Source organism: Primulina eburnea, chromosome 10 (genome assembly GCF_022965805.1).
Source record: "Primulina eburnea isolate SZY01 chromosome 10, ASM2296580v1, whole genome shotgun sequence".
NCBI classification, from domain to species: domain Eukaryota; kingdom Viridiplantae; phylum Streptophyta; class Magnoliopsida; order Lamiales; family Gesneriaceae; genus Primulina; species Primulina eburnea.
The window spans coordinates 2,134,680-2,159,905 of record NC_133110.1 but is presented as its reverse complement, the minus strand read 5'-3'; the positions used below and the strand labels follow the sequence as shown (position 1 = coordinate 2,159,905).

Here is a 25,226-nt window from a genome sequence, read left to right as displayed (position 1 = left end):
TTTCTGGAACATTCCAAGTATACAGAAGATATATGCCTCGCCTTTCCTGATTATATTCATTGAATCACGTACGTCGTCAAAGATTTATCCGGAGTGGCATTTGCCTGCATCTGCACCTGCACCTCCTTTGTTTCCCCTTTCTGGCGTGTTAATGTTGTGCGTGCGTGTGTGTGTGTGTATATATAATATGAATATATGTGCAAGATCGAACGCGTGAGTGAGGATTAAGGAAGATACGAGGAAAAAAAAGGTGCAGGTGCAAATGCTGGTAAAGGCAACATCTTGCTGGCATGCATCCATTGATTCAGCGACAAATTTAAGTTAATTATAACTCTGAGTTGGGTAGGTTTTCTATTGATATTGTTGCATTGTATTCTCCCTGTGTATATATAGAGACTTTGTGTGTGTGCCCACAAATCGCATTAAATATTTAGTCAATGCCCGAGTTGATGAAAATCAAGAAACGAGTGTGTGGCTCTATGTAGCTTACTTCACAAGAGTCCAAGATAGGGACATGCTTTTGGGGGTAAATTTCGAGATCTTTTTCAGATATTTAGAACATGGAAATTTTACGTGTTTGCAAAGCTGAAGTTTAATTTCCTGTTGATTAGCTGTCTTTTCTAAACATGGAATTAGATATGATATGATATGATGCCCTTCCATACGAGTGGTTGTCTGGTTGATATCTCATATGCACACTTTTTTTTTAGTTGGGAGAAGTGATTATTCTGATTGGATATTGAAGTCAACAATTTATCTCAAACTGGATATTTTTTGTCTAAGATGTTGTAAATTGTGGACTCATTCACACTCTTTTGAAGGAAATGCATCGTTGATTTCCAAGAGAATCTGAGTTCTGTAATTTTCGGCCCGCTGCAAAAATATCGTGGCTTAACATGAAGCGCTGACACCCTCGAATCCCGAGCTCTCGTGGAGGCGGTCGAGCAAGAGACCTGGACCTCGACTCACCGACCTCTCTAGCATATTCAATTAATTGGAGCCAATTCAAACATCTTTGCTCTTCCAGCGTGCAGAGCACTCAGCCTGAGATCTTTTGCTCGGTTACCAGCGCTCTTGGGGGAAAGAAGTATGACATGACCCGATATATTATCCACTCAACTCATCCAATTTACTCGGACCTCATCAAATATCATTCAGTTATATGTTTGAACTATAACTCGTACAATTGTGATTATACATCGTATTCATCACCGTTTTCAAAAAATAGTTAACGTAAATTATTATAGGATTTTATTTTAACATACATATTGTTAACTAATTCAAATATCGGTTTCTATGAATGTCGTAGAGGGGCATCACAACTTCATTATCTTGTATCAGTATCATTTTAAGAAGTTGTGTAATGCACTATTAATTTATATATATTTTTTAAAATAATTAGAAAAGTTATCTTCCGGAAAGATTAAATAATATTTGAATCGATGGACCGACATACTTCCAAAAAATCTAAGCATCCAAATTATCGTATTTTGCTTTGAGTACAAGACAAAAATATATAACTTCATTTATTTATTTATTTCGTAAGTAATAACCCTATGACACAAGATATGTGGGGAACGTCCGAAAGTAAGTAAAGCAACAACGCAAAGATATTTGTACCTAACAATTATAAGAGATAAGGAAATGATTTGAGACCCATTTTCCACACATCATTATCAATGGAATTCTCGATTCCGACATTTAACTTTTTATAATATTTTTTATTTTTAAAAAATACAATAATATTTGTATTATTAATATGTTTGCATTGCTTCTAAAACTTTTTTATGTTAGATTAATTATCAATATATTTGGCATTTTAAAATAAATTTATATGTGATGTAAAATATATTCATTACTTGAAAATTTTGTATACGGATATCCAACCATCGCCTTGATAGATAATGTAGGAGTACGTGTGGATGGTACCATTTGGAGCACCACAAGTCCACGTGAAGCAGAAGCCCCTGATCACATGGGATCTTGAGCAAACCAACCAATTACAAGATGCCACGTAGATCACTGCTTACCGACGAAACTCTTGATCAATGGATTTTTTTTAGTGGGACAAAAATTAGTGTGAAACGGTTTTATAGGTCGTATTTTGTGAGATGGATTTCTTATTTGGCTCATCCATGAAAAATTATTATTTTTTACGCTAAGAGTATTGGAAAAAACTTGTGTGAGACGGTCTCAGATCGTATTTTATGAGATATATATCTTATTTGGGTCATCCATGAAAAAATATTCTTTTTATGCTAAGGCATAGTTTGGTACATATGATAGGATAAACATGTGATATATAATATAAGGATAAGTTAAGGATAAATAAGATGTAGGATATTATATTTAATGTTTGGTATGATTTTAATAAGAGTGGTTAAATTTATATATTAGATTATAATGACAAAATTAACCTTATCATAATAAATTTTATAATTTCAAAGTTGTTGCTTGGGTTCATATTTTTTATTTGTTAATACGCCGATAGTGCTTGCATGATTTATATATTTTTACCTAATTGTATATATTATATAATATGATAATTGAGCCCTTGATTTTGTGAGTCAAGTCAAATATCAATTTTTAATGTTAATCGGGTGATAGTAATAATTTTATTAAGATTTATAAAAATTATTTATATAATTATCTCGAATTTATTTATGTAATTATCATATTATATAATATATATAAATAAATAAAAATATTTATTTGATTTTAATTTCTAACATAGATTTATAAAAATCATTTATAAATTGAGGGTAATTAATTTATTTGTAGTGTATTTTATCCTTAAATAAAAATTATCACACCAGGTATAGTTTATCCTTATAAAAAATTATTTATCAAGGGCTCATGATATTATCATGAGCTTTTTAGAAATGTGTTAGGATTGATCCATCTCATAAATAAAGATTTGTGAGACCATCTCACAAAAGACATACTCAAAAATATTAATTTTTATTGTTACGGATTCGAAGGTTTTTGTGATGATAATGTTTGACAGGGCTGCAAGAGCGTTGTTTGGTTGCTCGGCAGGCGAATTCTTGACTTTGCCAAGACTCATCCTTATGCTGGTACATTCGTTAATTCTGTGCGAGTTCTTGTCTAAATATCATGATTGAGTTTTAAATTTTAACTTACAACTTGTAAATGTGACTTAACCGCGAATTAAACTAGAAAAGTAAACTTATTTCCGAGTTAGTGATCTACGATATATTCTTTGTGGATCCGCAAATCAATGTTTGGTGAATCACCTGGAGAACTTTTTTTCTGTAAGTTGGTGTATCATGCCTCAGGTTCACAGGGTACGATTACACTCGAAGACAGACCAGTTCTGGTTTTATATCTTAACTTGTTGGAAAATTAGAGCTTGCCATCGAATTCATGAAAATTGTCCGAAACTAAAAAATTTTAACTGCATAACGGTTATCAGAAAAGTTTCTCACCATGAAATGGAAATAAAATGCAAAATTTACTATTTTTTTGCTGTTATTTATTACTTTGTGTCGGGGTATAATGCTTGGAGGAGGGTCCATCTCAAACAACCAAGATGTCAGACGTGAGATCAAATTTATTTAATACACACAGATTTATTAGGAAATTGTATAGGAACCTTAGCATATTGTATAGTTTTCATTTGGATTCACTTCAGTCTTACTATATAGGGAGATTAACTACAATCAAAACACTGATATAGTATTAGATTTTCCATTATTGTTTTCACAAATCTGTTTATTTTTGCATGCTTGTATTTCATGTTGAGACATATTCTGTTTTCCCATCTGAATGAACATATTGGACGGCCTTTTCAGTTTTCTGACTCATAATATTAATGACTCATCTTGCTTTTTTCTTAGCAATGACAGCCGGCAGGGTTCTGGAGGGAGAGATGCTAACTGTAACATTATCAAACCCAAACAGTGGAAATGCCCAGCATCAACGAGTGGTGTCAGTTGTGCCCTTAAGGACTGGTTTTCAACCAGCTATTGAGACTATGAGGGAATCGTACCATGTAAGAGGTGTTTCTTGACAAGTTTTATCTCATTGAATTGTAAAAATATATTCAGCTCGGTAAATTTTTGGACGAGCCTCTGAGTCTAGTCATTGTATTATACATGGCTCACTGCTAGCCAATGCAATTCAATGGTTTACGGAAACTGGTAATCCTATTATCAATTTAACCTTTATCGGTATATTTTCATACTATCCTTCTGTTTTCATTGCACAACTGTTGGAAGTTATTCTTGTAACATCACCATTCCCTCCAATTATAACTCTCTGCAGTTAGATGAGGCCTGTAGCAGGATCGGGTTACAACTGATCAGCTTTGCTTTCCTTCTAAATTTTTGCAGTGAAATTAATGGAAGATGTGTTTTTTTTCTCTTGGATTTTTTATGTTGATTACCTTTTAACATTTTTGTATCAACTGACGATGATGAAAATGGAAGTGTAGAGTGGTCATATGGAACAACTGTTTCAGTGACTGCTTTCTCACGACAATATGTTCACATTGAGTTCAGGAAACAAGTTAACTATCTGATAATGTTTGCTGCTCGAGTCTTGTGACACGCTATTAGACTGATGTGAAAAAGCTTGAGGGAAAACTAGCAGGTATAGGTTAAGCCTGGAGACAGAGATTACATTCTTGAAAACTGTTCTATATATTGACGAGACTACATTCACCTGTGGATTTGATAGTAGTGTTGATTCTCTATCAATTCAAGGTTGTTCAAACATTAAGCTCATATTGTATATATAATACATGTTATCAGATATGGTACTGTATTTTGGTTAAAGTTTTGATTCATATAAGTTATTTATTCAAATACACGAGCAGCTCGTCTGTTGGGATCGATGATGGGTTTTATTTATTCAAAATAAGATGGATGCTATTCTCTTTATCTATCTCAATTAATGGGGGGCAAATCACAAAAGGCCTGCCTGACCCAAGGGGCTTTTGCCTTGCATCCACCTTGTTAGCATTTCTAAAGAATTTTTGGGCTGATCCATGGGAACCAAATGACCGGCGTTGTGCACTTTCAAAAAAGTAAGTGGTCCATATCCTTTCTGCAATCCAGCTTCTACACCATCTACTGAAAATGGAATCACGGATGCTCCTAAGTATTTCTTCTGTCCCGACCATGTCATGGCATCAAGCCATTTTGAATTCCCTTTCCGAATCACAAAAATTTAGTTAAAACATAAAACTTCCATGTATAATAATCCAACATTCAGAAGCTATATGCAAAAATCTTACCAAGCCAATTGCATATCAGATCATATTCCCCAACATACACAAGTAACTTGATCCCTTCCTCCAGAAGTGCAGGTATTCCTACTTCGAGATTTCTCATCCAGTCTTGGAGCATACCCTCGTACACCTTGGAGCTGCATGACACGAACTCTACATCACCAACACCAAGAGCGGTTTTGACGGATTTCAGACTCAGAAATTTCTCCATGTTAGAGTAGTCGTAGCACAGGCCACCCTCACATTTCTTTCTTATATCATAGATCTGCATATGCGACACGGGGTAAAATCCTTCTTTTAGTGACCAATGTTTCTTATTCTCTATAATACATGATAAGCAGATGCCAAAGAACAGTATATCTTACATTTATACCCATTTTCATTGCCAAAATCATGCGGTTGAAGAGGTTATAATTGCAATCTCCATATGCTTCCTCACATTTAATTCCACCATCCGGGCCTAAAGTATAACAACAGAAGAAGCAGATTTATTTAATTATCACCAATATCAGAAACACATCGAAGGCTGCCATTTAAGGCACTACCACAAAGTTTAGCTTCCTCTACGCATTTCAAAACTGCTGGTTTCAAACTATTGTACTGATCTTGCGTAAGTAGTTTCATGTCTAAAGCAAAATCAGTGTATGCCTGATATTGGATTTCTGGGTTAGTTAATCCATTTCCTATGGCCATTCCCTGTGAAATAAGAATTTGATTCCGTAAAACAATATTCAGATTAGCTGATATTAGATGGCAACAACATACAGAACTGCAGTAAGATGTACATAAAGACCATTAGATTAATAGGAATGCCTTCTTTGTTTTTGTTTCCTTCAGTAATTCGAGAAGCCAATGCAGGAATATAGTGCCCGGCAAAAGATTCTCCAGTTATGTAGAAATCGCTCCCTGCAAACTGAGGATGCCCCTTGAAAAACTCCTGAGAGTACAAAAATAAGTCTCTTCAGATTTATAGAATCATGAATAATCGCTCTTTATTTTTCTTGAAATGACGAATGTTGGTATAGAAAAAGACCTGCAAGAAGTCATATAGATCATTGGCAACACCCTCCTCGTTGTGTCTAGTGTCAGCATCATCAGAGCTGTAGCTAAAACCGGTCCCAGTTGGTTGGTCGACATATATAATATTTGATACCTACATTTTATGGAAGGATATGGGAGGAGGAATCTGTAAGGTTTCCAAAGAAGTGAAATGGTAGTTTTAGTCAGTTTTAACAGTTACCTTGTCCCATCCAAAATCATTCCACGTCAAAGATAGGTTGCTTGTTATGTGAAAGGGGCCGTTTTCATAAAACAAAGCTAGTTCACTGGCGCACCCTGGTCCTCCAGTTAGCCATATAACTACAGGATCCTTGCCGCTACTTCTTTCTTTTTTTGATGAAGCCTCGCTGCTACTTCTTGATTCAAAGAAAAAGTAGAACATCCTGCCAATATTATATCAAGAAAAAAAGTCAAAGTTTTCTGTTCATTATGGATGGTGACTGATCCAGCTTAATAACTTGGGTATGGATCCAGGAATGTAATTGAGAGGGTTAGAAGTAGAGGGCAGGGCGACGAAATGGTATTTTTGAGATGCAAAATATACATCTTACCAAGAGCAATATATATATAAATATTTTGATTTTTTTTCATTTAAGTACGATACTAAGTTGGCTCTAATGGGGGTACTTTCCCCATCACTAATGTTAAACGACCTATCAGACAAAATAATCCAAATACTTCGTGTGAGTTTTAAGAAAATAAAGTTCCTCCCTACCAATTTGAACTTGTTATATTGGCATGGGCAACCACAACCTGCAGCAGAGGGAGTCTAAATTTAAATCTTTCATCTCTTTCCAACTCATAATTTCGGGTCCGAAACTGAGTGGAAACCACTTATCATGCTGTGAAAGTGTGAAGAAACAATTTGTACCTTGCATCTTTGGAATGCTGTATCTTATAATAACCAGCATGATGACCCAAGTCAGATACAGGTTCCCCTGTTTGCAAAACAAAAGGAAACTTGATTTTCTTTTCGACAATTCTTGATTCCTTATCCATTTTATACCCTGAAGCTTCCCCAACATGATAATTCATGTCATGCTTTGGGAACAAGTTGAACGATCTGATGAGCCTTTCTGCCTCTCCTTTTGGAGTTTTCAGATCGAAGAAACTCCCATCATCAAAGGTTCTTGCTAATGCTAAGGTTGCAGAAATCGGAAAAACGAAGACAACATAAACGAAGAAATGGCAGAAAAGTGTTGAAGCCATTACAGATTTTTGTTCATGAATTCTGATAAGCAATGCAAAGGCCGGTTTTATAACGTTTTTGTGAGTGGGAGAGAAGAATTAATGTAATCTACCTTTAAGAATTATGTAATTCCTCAATAAGTTTAACTTTCAAGATTTAGTCTGTCAGATTTTTATAATTACTCAAAGTTTTCTTTTTAAATTATTTTCTATATCTTATAATTTATTTATAATACATAAAAATAAAGTTAAAAATATTAATCTGTGACAATGTTTTGATAATCTAACATCAAATCCCTTCACCGTCAAGACTCAAGAATTACTGTTATAATTGGAAAATCTACACGGGCCAAAGTTGATCATAATTTCGTCCTAACGTAAAACTCACACCAGATATTGCATAATTTTTCACTCTCTATATCATTTAACATTGTCTTTTTTTTATTTTTTATCCATCCTTTGATTGATATCCCACTGATATAGTCATATAGACCGGATGCACATGTCAATTGCAAAAAGTTTTTTATACCAAGATAATTCATGTTTCAAGTAGATTATCATAGTATATTTCATCTCTAGAAACACTGTCGGAAAAGTTTGTGGCAGCATGATGGGAAAAAGATTTAACATTTTCGAGTTTATCTTAACTTGATTTGAAATATGGTATTGTTAGTATTAACCACCTGGTGCATTTGACATCCGTGTGTTGCGGACCAAAAGGAGGCCAACATCTAATTTTCCTATCCTACCTCGTTTCTCAAGGTGCCACCACACTAGGAGACAGACCAGCATTCATAATGAGGTTCTTAGGAAAGTTTCTTCCCATGAAAACGAAAAGAAAATGTAATCTTTGCTTATCGATTACTTTGTGTTGCTCTATGATGATGCCTAGAGGAGAGTACATCTCGAATGACTAATTTGTCGGCTGAGAGTTTGTCAACTTTATTCTCCATACAAGGATTGATTAGGAATTCATCGAGGAAACATAATGATTTTGATAATTTCTATTTGGATTCCCTGAAATCTTGCTATATCTGGAGATTAGCAACTATCAAAATACTGGTTTGATATTTGGTTTATTCTAGTTTTTCACAAATCTGCTTATTTTTGGATGCTTAACTAACTTAATGTTGAGGCCATCTTCTGTTCTTCCATCTGAATTAACATATTGGACTGCCTTTTTCTGACTCTTTTCTTTGGAGAACCATGCTTTCCCCAGAAATGACACAATGCAAGTCATCAGATATATATGGTACTGTATTTTGGCTAAAGTATTCAGTCATATAAGATTAGTTACACACAAACATCAGCAGGTTATCTGTCGGGGTGCTGGGTATCAAAGTAGGATGATGTTCTTTTTATATTTCTCAATCAATGGTGGCAAATCACAAGGAACCCGCCTGACTCGAGGGGCTTCAGCCTTGCATCCATCTTGTTAGCATTTCTAAAGAATTTTTGGTACTACCACAAAGTTTAGCTTCCTCTGCGGACTGTAAAACTGCTGGTTCAATATATTATTCGATACCTGGTCCCATTCAAACTCATTCCATGTTAGGGGGAGGTTGTTTGTTACGTGAAAGGAGGCATTTTCATCAAACAAAGCTAGTTCACCACTGCACCCTGCTCCTCCTGTTAGCCACATGACTACAGGATCCTCGCTGCTGTTTCTTGATTCAAAGAAAAATAAATATATCCTGCCAATTTTGTATCAAGAAAAATAAGTGAAAAAAAATATGTTCTTATGGTAATTAGTTTGGTTAAAAAATCAGGGGACCGATCCAGAAACTTGATCGACCTAATCGTATTTTTGAGTTGGGAAATCCGTATTTAAAAGTGTCAAGCAACAACCTACATATATACCTTGCATCTTAGGAATGCTGTATTCTATAATAGCCAGCATGATGCCACAAGTCAGAGATGACTGTTTCCAAAACAGAAGGAAACTTGATATTATTTTCGACGATTCTCGATTCGTCACCGAATTTGTAATCGGAAACTTCCCCAACTTGAATGTCATGCCATGCTTTGGGAACAAGTTGAGTATCTGATGAGCCTTTCTGCCACTCGTTTCGGAGATTTCAGATTGGAAAAACTTTCCTGTTCAAAGGTTCTTGCTGATGAAAAGATTGCAGAAATCAAGAGAACAAAGACAAATGTGACATGTTAACAATGGTAAAGAAAAATTGAAGCCGTTAGAGTTCCTTTGTTCATGAGTGTGAGTCCTAAGCAGTAATGCAGAGGCCAGTTTTCATAACATTTTGTGTGAAAGAAAGAAGTTTTAAGGTAATATTCCTTTCAAAAAATATATATAATCACCATTCATACAATTTCCAAAAACTCCAATTTTTTTTTTTAAAAAATTAATATATCATGTAGTGATTTTTCTAATTATTTAGTTTGTCTAATTTTCTCAAAATTACATGTCTAATTAAATTGTCACGTTGGATACACACACATATTAAACTTTTTGTTGGCAAAATCTCATGTGTTGTAATGTAAAAGGGTCAATTTTGCATCAATTGTATGAGTTTCTTACGATTTTTCTCTTTAATTTTCAAAATAGTAACGAGACCAAATTTATAATAACTTTAATTTATTTTCATTAAAGCAATTTAGTCTAGATGAGTGATGTTTGAACAATTAGACCTCTAGATCATGTCGATCTGAGTAGTATTATATATTTTTGAAAATGACACATTATGTATTAATAGGCTTGGTAGATACGATCTAAATGTCTTCATCCGATCATATGTTACGTGTGTTGAATGATGAATCATAATCATTCATTTGTATAGAATGAGATAAGAATACTACTTATATGGGTAAAATGAACAAAACCGTACTAATTCTATACTATTGACATAAGCACATGCAATGTGTAGTTTGTGTGAAATTATTTCCTTATATGTATACTTATTTTTAATTTAGTTAATAGAAAAAAAATTGCATACATATTAATTATTATTTTTTGATGATATATTTATATAATATTCTACCACTTTTATAGATGAGTGATGAAGCCCAACAGAATAATAATCTAAAAACAAAAGCCCAAGCCACAACCCGCCACTCTCAACTCATCAGAAAATTATCGGCGCCAAAACACCGGAGATTGTCTTTGTCTGAGGGGGAAGAGATGGCGGAAACCTACGAGCCTCTGGATTTCGAGTTCGAAGATCCCATTCCCAGTTCTCCTGTCGCCAAGAAAAAGTAACACCTTTTGTCCCTTCTTTGTCTTTCCCCAAATTTTCTGTACCTGTGACCAAATTGCATGACAAAATGTTTATTTTGAGGTTTTTCTTCTTCTACAATGGGGTTTTCTTCATTTTGCTTTTATATGTTCGTTTTTTTAAGATTCGCTCGACTGTTTTCTAGGTGGCCATCGTTATTTTAAATGGGCCTTTTGTGTCATTTATGCACAAAGTATTTTTCTTGGAAAGGTTCAATCATCTTTTCATCTCACAGGAAGAAGCTCATCGGCTTGGATGATCTCCTGGAGGATTATCAGAAGGAACAGAAGACACTCGATGAGAAAAAATCCAAACGAACAAAGATTCGTAAGGTTACTGAGGCAGAGGATGAGTTTGATGATGCTTCGGAAGCACGACTGTCTGAATGTGTTGACAAGTGCGAAAAAGAGGCACAGACCTTTATTTCTGGTGTCTGTTTACATTTTTGTTTCACAGAGTAATCATTTAATTTCAGCTCATAGTTTGTAGTTATGTAGATGAATCAAGTTGGTGGTGATGATGAAATGCCCTTTTGGGGTATTCAGGTTTTTGGAGATCAGGTTCTATTTCCATGAGGTTTTCTCATTCATGTTACTCCACAAAATTCATGTAAACTTTTGGTATGGTGAATTGATATTTTGTTAATTTTTTCTCTGCAAATTTCAGAAAAACTTTCCTCAGCAAGAATATCCAGATATCAAAAGTTCTGTTCTCCTGCAGTCTTTTATCAATCATGACCTCAATTCATTGGTTGAGCTAAACATTGAGAAAGGTGTATTTCTATTGTTCTCTTTGTCTGATCTTTCTATGAGTTTTGCGAGATCATATTTCTTGAATTAGTTAGAATTAATATTTTTATGTCTGATATCATTGCAACCTTCCTAGTTAAATGAATGTGGAATAAGGACTTTTGAACCTGGAAATTAAATAATCTGTCATGCTATGTTAGGAGAAAAATTTCTGGAAGGACTGTTGGTGGATGGATGGCTGTTAAATTTGGTGTATACATCCGGTTCTATTGAAAGATCCATTGCCGCTTGGGTATTTAACTTAGGTGAATGTCACATCATTTGTCATTACATGTTGAAAGCTTAATCACGCCTGCATAACCTCTTTCTTTATGTGTCTTCAGTGTTGTATTCTTCAAACGAAACATTGGTGACAGCTGCATGTGAGTTTTGGTGTACTATTCTCATCACTAAGGATAAGGTTGCTCTTTTTATGATAGTTGTTGGTATTCTTGCATGAATATAATATATAGTTTCTTTCACTTTCTAACATCCCAGTTCTATTTACTTGTGGCGACTGGCAGGCTGATTTATCTAACATCAAAATTGACTGGTTACCCAGATATTTAGATCTAAAAAGAGCTCTTGAAAACTATGGTTTTCTTCTGAGTTTGCCTCCTACATCTTCATCAGATGTTGATATGGTCCATAATGGTAATCATATTGCATTTCTATAACATCGTTACTATTCACATTTTATGATAATTAGTATGTGCAGTTGAAAAATGCCAGGAGTTACTTTAAGGTTTCAAGGGATTTCTCCTTTGGATATTAATTGTCCACAATAAATTTGGAGATATTTAGAAAATTTTGAGAAGTGCTGATGATTCAACAGTTTGACCATGCCTATTTTAAATGAGTGGAAATTGGTATGAGCTTTCTTACTTTCAGATCCCATTTCTATGACTCAATGCTTTATTTAGCATAAGTACGAAGTGATTGATTCGTTAGCTAACTATTAATAATTTATGAGAATTGGTTTAAAAGAAATGGTTTGACATGGCTTAGTTGTTGATTAGATTATCTTTTATCTTTGTTTTGTATAATTTCTCTCCCGAGTAACTTTTATAATATGGAGGAAGAGAAGAGTTAAATATCATGTGAGATGCTTGTTTGGATTTTTTGTTTTTCCCTTTTGTTGAAATCGTTGAAAAGAAGGGTGGACATGTAGGAACAAAGAAGAGAGATGTTCCTGTTACAGTCCTGTTTATCTCATTTTTTCACTCCTATCATCAAGATCCAATAATGAAATCATTGCATAAACTATTGGTTTGTCAGCTCCCTGGCATCTGCTTGCTATTTTTTGTAGGTTCTGGTACAGCAGTTCCCCCAAAAAATATTAGATCTTGGATAAAATGTGTCGGTGTTTGTTGCCAAACAAGGTATTTATCTAAAACAATTTACTTGATTTATGCCTTGCGACAAGGAAAGTTCAGTTGCTCCAATGATTTAAATCTCTAGGTTATGATTGCATCTCCGTTTGAAATACGGAAATGTTGTAGATTAATCGAACGCCTGGGAATGACAAAGTTACACCATTGTCATTTTTATCATGTTCCAATTTATCTAAGCTTTATTGCTCTGATGGCTTTAAAAGTTCGACATTACATTTTTGTTTGCAGGAATACATTTTCGATTTTCTCGACTCCAGAAGCAGAAGAACTGCTATTTATAATTGTATCTTTCTTCCTTGATCGACAACTTTTAGGTCTCTCGGTGATATTGCACGAGTGCATGCTTTCAGCTTTAAATTTCTTCAGATATGAGGAGTGGCATGGCTGCTGTAATGAAGTAGCAAAGTCTCTTGCTAGCAGGTGTCTATCTATATATTCTTTGTCAATGTGCAAATTTGTCACACTGCTTGTTCTCTTGCGGCTTATATTTGATTCTTCGAACTTTAATACAATTAATTCAACACAATACTGCTGAAAAACAGAAGTTAAAGCATGTTTTACTCACTGCTTTTCATGTTTTTTCTCACTTTACTTAATGTAAAGGTTTATTACTGACGTTGAAAGTGAATTATATCAAAAACCTAAAGTGAAGTGTGCTTGGAAGATTATGGGGCTAGTTACGGGACTGACCCCTCGGAAGGGGGATGTCCTCATACCACACTTCTATCAGAGTAATAGAAATAAGATAAAATCAATCAAGTCTATTTTCTTCTTAAAGCTTACAGGAATGATCAATAATACTTGTAATTTAATGCAAGTGTATGGATTATTCTTTGTTCCTGAATGCATTTCAAGTAACCAATTTTTCTATTCGTTCTCATTGTTCTATCCAATTGCTTTAGCCATTAATGAAGAATTAGATATTTTGCAAGGATTATACGGTTCAAACTTGTTTGTCCCTTATTTTTTAGATTTGTTTGTTACTCCATCTCTGGATAAACATTCTGATATTACTCTGCAAACATTGGCTTCAAAATGCAACAATAAGCGCTATACTCATCACCGTTTAAGAAGTAACCATAGAAACGAAGAAACCCACTATTTCTTTAATCCATTTAATTTATATTTATTTGACGAACTGGATCAAAAATCATTACTCTTTCGACACAAGAAGGGGAATTTTCTCCACCCCTATTCTTGTGTCGAAGAATAGGAAGACAAATAATACCATTCGAGCCTTTTTTTTTCATGCTTTTTCCGGAGGTCGGCTTACGCTCTGACCCGAGTAGCATGGGACACGTGGAATCCCGTGTGAATCAGCAAGGACCACCTGTCACACATGGTATATTTGGAGCTTGCGAAGGGCTTTACACCTGTATGCAGTGGATTCTTTTATGAACTTGATGTATCCATTCTGGTAGAATGAGAACAACCACGAAATAGTTGTTAGTAGAGCCCATTGCGTAAAATCTCGTTTTTGTGGACCATGAGTCAGGGGCGTATAAGAATGGTTAGATATGACAATAAGCCAAGAGCTAAGTGTTGTGTAGGACTAAGTACTGCATGGGTGGAAATAACCTGTTGAACTTGTGGAACAAAGTGCCGCCCATGTAAAAACCACCTCTTGAACTTACAGAACAAAGTACTAACATCTAGAGTATCAACATATTTGCTTCTGTCTGTGCTGAGCTTTTGTGTTCTTTATGAAGATTGCCTAGGGACATTAATTGCTTGAGAGTGGTAGAGAGTATTGTGGGAGTTGATACACGAAGCAAGCAGCTCAGGAGTGCGGCAGCATTCCAGTTCCTCGTGGTGTTTTTGGATGAGAAGGTAACAGTTGCACATTATGTTTTTGTCTCCTGACTTCAGTGGTTATGATGATCCATATAAAGAAATGGTCCTGGAAAAGAAGTAACTTAAAGATGGTAGTTTCCCTTCTCATTTTGTTTTAACAAATAACATGTAAAATTAGTGCATTATGTTTCTCCTTTACAGGTATCTGATGCTGATGAAATTTTGAGATTGCTAATATCAATAAATGTAAAAGACAAGAACTGTGATCTTTTCAAGATGTATATATGCCTGAATCTTGCTGAAAACTGGCTATTCCTTGACCCCAGTTTAAAAGATAACAAATCAATACAGCGATTATGGGGAATTTGCCTTCAGAATTGCGCTTGTGGAATAACCATAACTGACTCGAGGTCTTATGCTTCAAATGTAAGAAAAATGCATTTCTCTCCCTCCCTTCTCCACAACCCTCTCTCGTGACTCTAACACTTAAAATGAAAAAAATCAAATAAAATTTGCAGGTTCGTTGTAAAGCGTCATATCTTCTTCAAGGCACAACCAAATGATTGTTCTGCAGGTACATACTCTCAAATGTTCTAATAGCAAGTTTTATTTGGAGTTTTGGTTTATGTTATTTTGAGAAGTGAACTAATAAACATCCCCAAGTACTCTAATCCTCCTCATGCTCGACCACACAATTTGTATGCCAGCATCCAGATGCTAAAATTCCACATCATCGTTTTGTGAGAAAATAACACATATCGGCTGTGGATCCAGGACTGAAGCTAAAATTCAAAAAATTTAGGAGGGGCAAAATTCCATTTTTGGATGTACATATTTCAATAAAAATGAGTTTATATACATGGTTGAGCATATTTTGATCTCCCTCAATTGTAACCAGACTGTGAAATTGGCTGAATTAAGCTTTTTACGTGCATTATTTAGTGATTTCTACGAGCTAACATCTCAGGCAAGTAAAACTATAATGGCACTTGTGTGTTAAGCAAGAACATGTTGAAGTAGCAACTTACCCGTCCTTTCAATTACGTAGGTTTCAAAACACCTGCCTGAAGATCACCTGATCCTGATCACTGTTCTATTTTTTGCTCTTTTGAGCTTCTGAATGAGTTAAGAACAGTATTGCAGGCTGTCAATTTTATATTCAAGCAGTATCATGTTCTACCAACTAAATTGTTTCAAGGGCCACTTTGGTTTTGAACAGTGATTTTGTTCCTTTGTTTTGGTTCTTCTCGGGGTTTTTTTTTTCCCCAATTATGAATAGGCTTTGTATCAGCTTTCAGGTATACTGCGGTGTTGTATGCTACATGTAAGATTATTTATATTGTATGTTCCTGAAAATGGTTAACTTTGTGAATATGTTTGAGTCTCCTAAATTTGATTATTGATGCAGAATGAAATTCAAATTATTCTATTTTGTGAAAATTTGAAATCCGGATGAATATTCTGAAAATGGAAGGTAAGAATTTCAATTCGATGGAATTCTGGAGTACGTAAACAAACATTTCGAATCTAAGTTTTGGTTTCAAAAACCTTTCCAAACTCACCCTGGTAGAATTCGCAATGACCATGTTGAGATTTTACAAGAGGTTTTTTCTCTTATTTTTTGGACTGAAAAATAAAGGTTTAGTAAAGATTGTTGCCTTAAGGAAGCTTAGAGGTGTTTGTTTCGAATTCGACTTATAATGTCAGAGATTCAAATTCGAAACTAATTCGATATTGCAAGTTTGCACATAATAATCAGTAATTTTCTTTGATACGAGATTTTGTTTAATTGTATTATTTATTCTATTTTTGTTTAATAATTTACTTATTCTATTGGTTCTAAAGTTCATTATTTTTACTTTGACAAAAACTTATATGAGATAGTCTCAGGGATATTATTATGTGAAACAGATATTTTATTTGGATCATCCATGAAAATGTATTATTTTTTATGTTAAAGAGTATTACTTTTTATTGTGAATATCGGGTTGACATGTCTCACAGATAAATATTCGTGATACCGTCTCACAAGAATCTACTCTTTTACTTTATTACATACTATTACATTATTTATAAATTTAGTTTCATTATTTCTATCTTAGTCTATTATTTTTTCATTTTTGACCATTTTAATCAATTTTTTTATTGAGACTATTAATATTACATTATACACGACGTTATATTATATATCTCAGTGCTGTATTGAAGACACATAAATATCACATCGAAAAATGATTAAAATAGTCAAAAAAAATAAATTTGATAATATTGAGAATTAAAATAATAAATAGACAAACTTATTAGATCAAAATTATAATTTTTTCAAATTTAATTTATTAAAAATTAGGATTGTGCTGTAGCAACTCATTAAATTGCAATAAAAAAAATAAAATTATGAATTTCTTCCAATCATTGCTTCCAAACCCGATAAATGATACAAGTACGGGATAAAGATTACCCACAACCGAATACAAAGCCTAGTTTTGTTTATAAATAAATTTAGGAATTGATTTTTTATATATATACAAACGGGACGAGATGATTTATCTAACTAGGGACTCATAACTCCGATATTTTTTTTAAATTGAGAGTGGGTCTCATGTGAGACCGTCTCACGGATCTTAATCTGTGAGACGGGTCAACCCTACCCATATTCACAATAAAAAGTAATACTCTTAGCATAAAAAGTAATATATTTTCATGGATGACCCAAATAAGAGATCCGTCTCACAAATATGATCCGTGAGACCGTCTCACACAAATTTTTGCCTTAAATTGAAATCTATTCATTAATTTTTTATGACGAAAATATTCGTAACAGCTACTTATCAACACACTATATAAATTGCCGGACCTAACGTAATATTAGTTGCGTGCAAATCATATTAATCAATAATCAGATAAATCACGATCATATTAATCAATAATCTTAACAAATCGTATCCGACACAAATAAAGGAAAATATCGACATAGAATCAAACTCATAATCATAAAATCTATTCCCCTACATCTGTAATACATATATAATTACCCTGAAATCTTATGTTTATCCTTTTCCAAATTCTCAAAATATATCCCTTTTTATTTCTGAATATCTAAATATATAAAATAATTATTTTAGATTATACAATATCCCATTCAAATATGCTTATGTATTGCACTACTATATACGAAGAAAATATTAATTTATAATTATCATTATTTAAAAATATATGAAATATGATAAATTTATTAGCTACAATGAAATATGCCGTCAAATGGGCTCTTCGATGCTACCGTATGTATATGTATAGCTTTCCAACAAACTAAATCCAAGAAGTTTTTGGAACAATGATTGAGTGGATTGTGGCAACATAACATCCCTAGGATAACATGAACAAAATCCTCGTCAAATTAATGAATAATTCACATGCAAATGTTTTAGATCGTGGGCAGATTATTTCCTAGGAATTTTACAGTTCCATAAATCAAGAGATCGAGTTAGATGACGTTTACTGATATTAACATAATCGTATCACTAAACTTGGAACACAAAATGAGCAGCAGCTTCTCGACAAGTTCAGTTCGACTAATTAACTCGACCTCGCTTACCAGTTTTGAGGAACACTTCCGTCAAAACGTTCTTAGACTGCAAAGACATCTTCAGCAGCTTCACAGCCTGTACATACATACATACACACAGGATCATAGATTATTTTCCAATCATGATTAAAATATTTTCATGCATCTTCTACGAACCTGATAGGTATATATTTGATTTGGGTTTCGTCGAGCCTTTGTTTCATGTTTTTTTCAAGTTCTATTTCGCACTTGAACGAAAAAAGAGGACAACTTGTATCAAGAATTTGATTATTTAAGCATACATACCTCGTTCGTGCCCAAACTGACCACCTTCTCCTGCAGCGAACCCAGTTCCTTTACGTTAAGCTTATTGAGCAGACTAATGCCGGAGATTGTGGACATGGGTTTCACCTCCAGATCATCCATCACCATGTACGTGACCATCCCCTTCACAAACCCACCTTCACCCACCCCTTTCGCCACCGCCGGACCCGTATGTTTCATAGTTTTGGTCATCATACAGAGACAACTGGGGCAAATCTTTGGGACGTCGTACAAAGCATTATAGGGACAGTTACTGCATCTATAGAACAACCTTTCAGTTGCCTTATCGTTGGTGATTAGCAGCAGATTAGGAACCGAACCAGATGCGTGGTTTGCGGGTAGAAGTGGTTTCAAAATGGAGTTTTTGTTCTGCCCTGGTTGAAGGTAACTCTCGTCCAGATTCTTGAAGCTTTCGTACAAATTGGGCAGACAACCCACTGTTTCTTGACCTTGAAGAAGACGGATGACAGTGCCTACGGGGAGGGAAAGGATGTGGAAGAGGAAGTCCACACAATCTTTGTCGGCCTCCGCGAATAAGACCCTTTTGCTCTTAGTATCGATGAGAAGCTTCATGCTCACTTTGGCGGAGGCAAACGTCATTCTCGATCGTTCAACAGCCGTTCGTGTAAATGCCGATTTGATGTTTCTCACTGTTTCACTGAACTGATCTCGGATGAGATTTTATCTTTATCTTTCACGGTTGGGATAAAGATTATCAACAACCGATAAATAAATAAAATTTTAAAATATAAATCTATGGATTTTGAAATATTATATTGGATTTAATTTTAAAATTCATTCATCTCATTTACATTTTTAATTCATTGCAATTACTCTTAAAATTTTATGCATAGATTTGAAATTCAACATGATTATTATGAAAATTTTATAATTGATACGAGATGAATTTGAATTAATTCAATTTTATCAATCCAAACAAGTTAAAAAGATTTTGAAATTCAGTGCATCAAATTTATCGTTCCAATCAGAACATATATTAATTTTGTGCAGTAAAAATAGGATGATATATAAATATGATCAAATGTCTCATCATCCCAAAAAATAGGTTTGGAAAATTAACAAAAAGATTTTTTTTTTTACAAAATCTAATTATGTATGCCCTATGGCTTAAAAGTTAAAATACTTAATTTTAATTTTTTTTAAAGTGAGTAGACGAAAATATCGTTTTTATTTACTAAAAACTAATATAAAATATATTTCAGTAAATTTATAATCTTTATATAATTACCAGAAATTTTCATATGAGTGAGTATCTTGTGAGACGGTCTCACGAATCTTCATCTGTGAGACCGATTAATTCTACCGATATTCACAATAAAAAAATAATACTATTAGCATAAAAAGTAATCTTTTTTCATGGATGACTCAAATAAGATATCCGTATAACAAAATACGACTCGTGATACCGCCTCACAGAAGTTTTTGCTTTTTTATATTAATCATTTTCCAAATTCTCAAATCTCTAAATATATAGATTTATGTTTAATTTTGAAAACCAAAATTGAAAAAAAAAAAAAAACAAAACAAAACAAAACAAAATTGATTAAATCTTGTCCAATAAAAATTTCGATCTCGGGATCAAATATTGGGTACTCAATTCGGATCCGGTATTGAATTATTAAATGGGGCTGGATATCCCATCCCACAAATTATCCACCACACTGTATTGGAAACTGCATCAATCTCTATTTGTCCTCAGCCCTCGTAATTCAGAATCATCGTCAACAAATCCCCAAATCGCAACTCACTGAGCCCTTAATATCGATCAGGATCGAGAGGAAAATGAGCGGAGCGGGGAAGAAGGTAGCTGACGTCGCATTCAAAGCAGGCAAGAACATTGACTGGGAAGGCATGGCCAAGCTTATGGTCTCCGACGAAGCTCGCAAGGAGTTCTCAACCCTCCGACGTGCCTTCGATGAGGTCAACAGCCAACTCCAGACAAAGTTCAGCCAGGTCCATTATTTTGTTCTCGAATCCTTCCTTTCTTTATACGTAGATTGATTATAATTGATGTGTTCGCGCTGTTACTCTGAACAGCGCTTAGCACATCTGTTGATTTCTGTTCCTATTGGGTGTTGTCCGATACGCAAGTTATTTTCTTTTAGGCGACATCGTTTTGGTGGATTATGAAAATGAAATGGAAGAAGATGCTTATCTATAACTGTGTTTGTGTCTTGATTTTTAGTGGATTTTTAGGTATTCGCTTATAAATAATAAGAACATTGCGAAGCTGTTGAATTTTTTTCAATTCCTCTAATTTTATTTTGCTTCTGAAATTAACTCCACTGTGAGACCCAATTTTGTTTCAGCGTCAATCATTTGGATGGAAGACCTTGCTTTGGAATCATTTCTGGACAAAAAAATCAATGCCAACTACCCTCTGTATTGTTCAACCAACCCTGCTAGTCCTCTGCAATTTAGCACATCTTTTGTCAATCCATTTTACCAGTTTCCCCTGCCAGCCAAATTATTTGTCTCCTTTTTCCTTTTGAAGGCATGTAGGGTACGTTGTGAAATCATGACTTATTTTTTATTGTTTTCTTAAATACGCAGGAACCAGAACCGATAGACTGGGAGTATTACAGGAAAGGCATCGGCTCACGCTTGGTTGATATGTACAAGCAAGCTTATGATGGTATGTGGTCGCTGTTGCTTCTGATATGTACCTTGAGATATTACTTGTTTGTTCACTCTATGTAATCATATCAGTTAATATTACTCCAGCTTTAAATGATCAACAATCAGTTGACTCCTATAAAATACTTGAACAATTGCTATCATCATCGGCAAAGTTTATTTTCTTATTTCTTAGATAATGATTCACACAGTAGGCAATGGCTGAATTTCTGAATGTTGCAGAAGCTAACTGATGAAATATGTAGATATATCACAAGTACAAGTTTTTGACCAATGACTGAGAGGACTTTCATATTTGTACAGAATGGTAATCTTATTGAGTAAACCGAAGTCAATATTCGATAGACACAAAATATAATATTGATTTAGTGTCTCATATTGTGTAATTACTCTCAAATGTTCTTGTCCTTAAAACATCAACAATCTCCATAGTCTTAACACGTGATAATGTTATAGAATGTTCTGGTAGTATTCCATGGAACAAAAACGTGATCTATGATGATTTGCATCGTTCACAACGAAGACTGACGGTTGAACTCAAATTGGGACCGCAACCTTATTTATTCTATCCGTATAAGTTCATCGAAATTGCCTTTCGTGTACTTCAATTCCATGAGGCCGTTTCATCTAAAATTTCTTTGTTCATTCAGTACTTAAAATATCTGATTCGTTGTTTTCCTTCTGCAGAAGTCAAAATCCCACAGTATGTCGACAATGTCACTCCTCAGTACAAACCTAAATTTGATGCTCTGGTAAGAATGATCACAAATCTTATCCACCTTTTTTTTAATTCATTCTCGACTATTATTTCCTTGAGAACATAAGAGATCTATAACGCAACAGTTATGGCTTAATTTCAAATCTGTGATTGTGAAAACGGGAAAATCATTTCTTGTTTTTCTGGTGTATGAGTGTGTGTGTGTGGGAGAATCTTATGCTGATGTTATCTTTGGCGCAGTTAGTAGAACTGAAAGAGGCTGAGCAGAAATCGCTGAAAGAATCTGAAAGATTAGAAAAAGAAATTGCAGATGTCCAAGAATTGAAGGTGATCAAGACGTGTTTTTGGCATTTTTGAACAACGTTTATGTGTTTTCTTCTCACTCATAAAAACACTATCATATGGAGATTCTTAAACCTTTGTTTTTGGTGTAACAGAAGAAGCTCAGTACCATGACAGCTGATGAATACTTCGAGAAGCATCCCGAACTCAAAAAGAAATTTGATGACGAAATTCGTAATGATTATTGGGGTTATTAATTTCTACTTCACCTAACATTTATTGGAACTATTCTCCTAGTGAACTTTCAAGTTCAACTTCAGTTTATCTAAAAATAAAGGGAAGACAGAGTTTTTCTCCCCTCATTTCATTTGTTTTATATTTTCGAGATTGTCAAAGATAAGATTACTGTGCTTGGACTGCATTAACTGCGGCTTCAGTTGAACAATTGGGATGTGTTAAATGTGGAGAGATTAACTTCTTTCTGAGAAAACCATCATGAATTTTTGCCTTCTGTCAGTGTTTTCTGTTATTTTCAACGCTTCGATATGGTTACGACTTTCACTCGTAATTGCCTGTTCAATGGATCACTTTTTCTTGTTTACATTTATTGCCCTATGCGACAAATTTGAAAATTTTTACTCAACCTTGTTTAGCTCCTATGCTTTATGGACTAACTTATTTTTCTATAACCTTTGATCTTCAAGAGCAATGGTCAACAGAAAAAGCTCCTTCAAATGCTAATAGAAGGATATTTTATCTTAATCTAAATCTACATATTCAGTAACTTTCAACCGAAAACAGTAGCCATAAATATTCAATCAAAGCTGTTTTGGAATCAGGATGAGGAGCTCATGATCGAATCCAATCGGTTAAATTCGACAAGTTCTTGTCTACATCATCAACAAAGTCGCTTCTAAGTTCCGCTACAATACCTTCAGAGTAACTCTCTTCGGCATCCTCCCATAATACTTGAAAGATCTTGCATTCAATATTCTTCGAGAGCTTTTCCCTTGTATATCCCCTGTCGGAGTAGTCAGAGCAAGATTAAGAAGATAGAAATAATAATAAGAAAAATTTAACTAAAAGCAAGAAACATATGTAGAAGAGTAGGTCTCATGTGAGACGGTCTCACGAATCTTTATCTGTGATACGGGTCAATCCTACCGATATTCACACTAAAAAAGTATTGCTTTTAGCATTAAAAAAAAAAGTAATATTCTTCCATGGATGACCCAAATAAGAGATCTGCTTAACAAAATACGACCTGTGAGAGTGCCTCACACAAGTTTTTTCCTATACAGAATTATACTCTTCTGCAATGTGTATCAGACATTTTAACATCTTTAAACAAGAAAAGGGCAGCAAGGGCCCCCTATTTACAAATTCAATCCATTTGCTGTATACATCATGAACTATCCTAATTAATATAAATTTATAAATTTTATTATTTAATTAAAATATAAATTTAAACAAAAATATTTATATATATAAAAAAAAATTGTGGCGCAGCTACAATTTTTGCGCCACACGTGGTGCAGGATTTAGTGTTCGTGCTGGATTAGAGATGCTCTTAGAAACATTACATGGTACGACCAACTCCACCCACTAATTAATAGTTTATATTTTTTTGGGGATTAATTTCATGTTATACATTTCCAAAAGAAATAAAGTTTCTTGAATTGAATGTTTCAACTAATTTTTGGAGCCACGTTGATGCTTTAAATGAATATGTCATTACGGTTTTAAAGTCTAAATTGGACCTAATTTCTTTCATTCATTGCTGAAGTTGGAAGTTTTGACCAGCAATTATCAGATAACATTTTTCTAATTTAAAATGGCATTCAAAAAGTGTGTGTATATATATATATATATAAACTAAAGATAGGTAAAGTTAGTTGTGAAAAATTAAAGAATAATATTAAAGTAAAGAGTGAGTCTCATGTTAGATCGTCTCATGGATCTTAATCTGTGAGACGGGTCAACCCTACCGATATTCACAATAAAAAATAATACTCATAGCATAAAAAGTAATATTTTTTCATGGATGACCCAAATAATAGTTATGTCTCATAAATACGACCCGTGAGACCGTCTCACATAAGTTTTTGCCTAAAGTAAGAGCAAATATTGCTTTTTAATCATCAGTAATTTCTTTAATAATCCATGAACTTTGCTCCTGGAAGCTTGCTTACTCGATGCAATTTGGTATTTGTGTTGTTTTTTAGAGAGTTGTAGATCATGATTTTATGACTTGTTGATGAAATTTGGTTTCATGATGAAAATAAATTATTATAATAATAATAATAATAATTAATTTGCGTTGCTATTAGGTGAGAAATTGCATTAAGATTTATGATACTCTAGTTTCAATTATTTCATACCCTAGTCTTCTCGAAGCCTGCATTAGTTTGCATTATTTTTTGTGTATATTCAATATTTTATTTTATTATATACAATAAAGGTAAATATGCATTACACTTCTTTAAAATTCTTTGATTTAGTTTTTTATTTTATTTTTTAAGATATTTTATATGGTAGTAATTACAATTTTCCCTATAACATTATATATTTTTAAAATTAATATTCGTTGTATATCATGTTTTTTTATTTATTGAGCTATGAAATTAATTCTCTTACAGTGTCTAATTTTTTCCCTTCGTGTTTTAAGTTGATAATCACCTAACACAATATTAATAAATAATAAGAATCAAATATATTATATTTAATATAATTGATATCGATAAGTATTATATTCCCTATTCTTCCCTCTTTATGGCATCAATGAAGACAACTTGATTGAGACTTTGGGTGTCTCAAGCATATCACCAAATCCATCACCAAATAATTACATTAATATAAAAAATATTAATGTAATAATCTAATTAAATAATAACTATAGTTTACAAAAATAATAATAAAACTAATTTATAAATATGTACTAGATCAACATATCCGCGTGCTAATCATGTAAGACG

General features: G+C 33.7%; 5 protein-coding genes across 11 annotated transcripts; 3 read left to right on the top strand and 2 right to left on the bottom strand.

Moving 5' to 3' along the window:
- Positions 1-262: 262 nt before the first annotated feature.
- On the top strand, positions 263-4,776 carry LOC140803665 (uncharacterized). Its single transcript, XM_073159565.1, has 4 exons — positions 263-268; positions 2,916-3,077; positions 3,300-3,357; positions 3,861-4,776. The coding sequence occupies exons 1-4, from the start codon at positions 263-265 to the stop codon at positions 4,031-4,033; spliced, it is 399 nt and encodes a 132-aa protein (XP_073015666.1). The 3' UTR covers positions 4,034-4,776.
- On the bottom strand, positions 4,601-7,611 carry LOC140842415 (serine carboxypeptidase-like). The gene is made up of 8 exons (XM_073210301.1): positions 7,185-7,611; positions 6,495-6,696; positions 6,288-6,407; positions 6,048-6,191; positions 5,800-5,950; positions 5,620-5,714; positions 5,261-5,519; positions 4,601-5,174 (listed from the first exon to the last, which is right to left on the bottom strand). The coding sequence occupies exons 1-8, from the start codon at positions 7,520-7,522 to the stop codon at positions 4,930-4,932; spliced, it is 1,554 nt and encodes a 517-aa protein (XP_073066402.1). The 5' UTR covers positions 7,523-7,611; the 3' UTR covers positions 4,601-4,929.
- A 2,904-nt stretch (positions 7,612-10,515) lies between these two features.
- Positions 10,516-16,081, top strand: LOC140842416 (uncharacterized). Of its 7 annotated transcripts, none has more exons than XR_012120399.1 (13): positions 10,516-10,711; positions 10,967-11,141; positions 11,229-11,291; positions 11,398-11,503; positions 11,681-11,785; positions 11,864-11,940; positions 12,044-12,173; positions 12,829-12,901; positions 13,142-13,333; positions 14,623-14,743; positions 14,909-14,953; positions 15,034-15,133; positions 15,226-15,281. XR_012120399.1 is itself a non-coding variant. In XM_073210303.1 (13 exons), exons 3-12 carry the CDS (start codon positions 11,229-11,231, stop codon positions 15,268-15,270), a joined length of 1,137 nt encoding a protein of 378 aa, XP_073066404.1. In that variant the 5' UTR covers positions 10,516-10,711; positions 10,967-11,128; the 3' UTR covers positions 15,271-15,281; positions 15,756-16,081. The 7 variants fall into 7 exon arrangements, 6 of the variants coding, with proteins under 6 accessions (XP_073066404.1, XP_073066407.1, XP_073066405.1 ...); XM_073210303.1 differs by adding an exon at positions 15,756-16,081 and having other exon boundaries at positions 10,967-11,128; positions 14,909-15,133; XM_073210306.1 differs by adding an exon at positions 15,756-16,081 and having other exon boundaries at positions 10,967-11,128; positions 11,229-11,307; positions 14,909-15,133.
- Positions 16,082-18,100: 2,019 nt separating this feature from the next.
- Positions 18,101-19,305, bottom strand: LOC140803555 (uncharacterized). Its single transcript, XM_073159465.1, has 2 exons — positions 18,576-19,305; positions 18,101-18,366 (listed from the first exon to the last, which is right to left on the bottom strand). Exons 1-2 carry the CDS (start codon positions 19,191-19,193, stop codon positions 18,277-18,279), a joined length of 708 nt encoding a protein of 235 aa, XP_073015566.1. The 5' UTR covers positions 19,194-19,305; the 3' UTR covers positions 18,101-18,276.
- Positions 19,306-20,255: 950 nt separating this feature from the next.
- LOC140842414 (ATP synthase subunit d, mitochondrial) lies at positions 20,256-22,762 on the top strand. Its single transcript, XM_073210300.1, has 5 exons — positions 20,256-20,567; positions 21,168-21,249; positions 21,939-22,003; positions 22,210-22,296; positions 22,407-22,762. The coding sequence occupies exons 1-5, from the start codon at positions 20,397-20,399 to the stop codon at positions 22,506-22,508; spliced, it is 507 nt and encodes a 168-aa protein (XP_073066401.1). The 5' UTR covers positions 20,256-20,396; the 3' UTR covers positions 22,509-22,762.
- Positions 22,763-25,226: the final 2,464 nt, after the last annotated feature.

Excerpts from the sequence above, each read along its gene's own strand:
- LOC140803665 (XM_073159565.1), top strand. Across the intron at positions 3,078-3,299 it reads CAAGACTCATCCTTATGCTG|GTTCACAGGGTACGATTACA; the intron begins GTACATTCGTTA and ends ATCATGCCTCAG. Across the intron at positions 3,358-3,860 it reads CTGGTTTTATATCTTAACTT|CAATGACAGCCGGCAGGGTT; the intron begins GTTGGAAAATTA and ends CTTTTTTCTTAG.
- LOC140842414 (XM_073210300.1), top strand. The coding sequence starts at position 20,397 with ATGAGCGGAGCGGGGAAGAAGGTAGCTGACGTCGCATTCAAAGCAGGC. Across the intron at positions 21,250-21,938 it reads GTACAAGCAAGCTTATGATG|AAGTCAAAATCCCACAGTAT; the intron begins GTATGTGGTCGC and ends TTCCTTCTGCAG. Across the intron at positions 22,004-22,209 it reads AACCTAAATTTGATGCTCTG|TTAGTAGAACTGAAAGAGGC; the intron begins GTAAGAATGATC and ends TCTTTGGCGCAG.
- LOC140842415 (XM_073210301.1), bottom strand. The coding sequence starts at position 7,522 with ATGGCTTCAACACTTTTCTGCCATTTCTTCGTTTATGTTGTCTTCGTT. Across the intron at positions 5,951-6,047 it reads GCATTCCTATTAATCTAATG|GGAATGGCCATAGGAAATGG; the intron begins GTCTTTATGTAC and ends CTTATTTCACAG. Across the intron at positions 5,715-5,799 it reads AGAGGAAGCTAAACTTTGTG|GCCCGGATGGTGGAATTAAA; the intron begins GTAGTGCCTTAA and ends GTTATACTTTAG.
- LOC140842416 (XM_073210302.1), top strand. The coding sequence starts at position 10,638 with ATGGCGGAAACCTACGAGCCTCTGGATTTCGAGTTCGAAGATCCCATT. Across the intron at positions 11,142-11,228 it reads TTGACAAGTGCGAAAAAGAG|ATGAATCAAGTTGGTGGTGA; the intron begins GCACAGACCTTT and ends GTAGTTATGTAG. Across the intron at positions 11,292-11,397 it reads TTCAGGTTTTTGGAGATCAG|AAAAACTTTCCTCAGCAAGA; the intron begins GTTCTATTTCCA and ends TGCAAATTTCAG.
- LOC140803555 (XM_073159465.1), bottom strand. The coding sequence starts at position 19,193 with ATGACGTTTGCCTCCGCCAAAGTGAGCATGAAGCTTCTCATCGATACT. Across the intron at positions 18,367-18,575 it reads TCAGTTTGGGCACGAACGAG|GCTGTGAAGCTGCTGAAGAT; the intron begins GTATGTATGCTT and ends ATGTATGTACAG.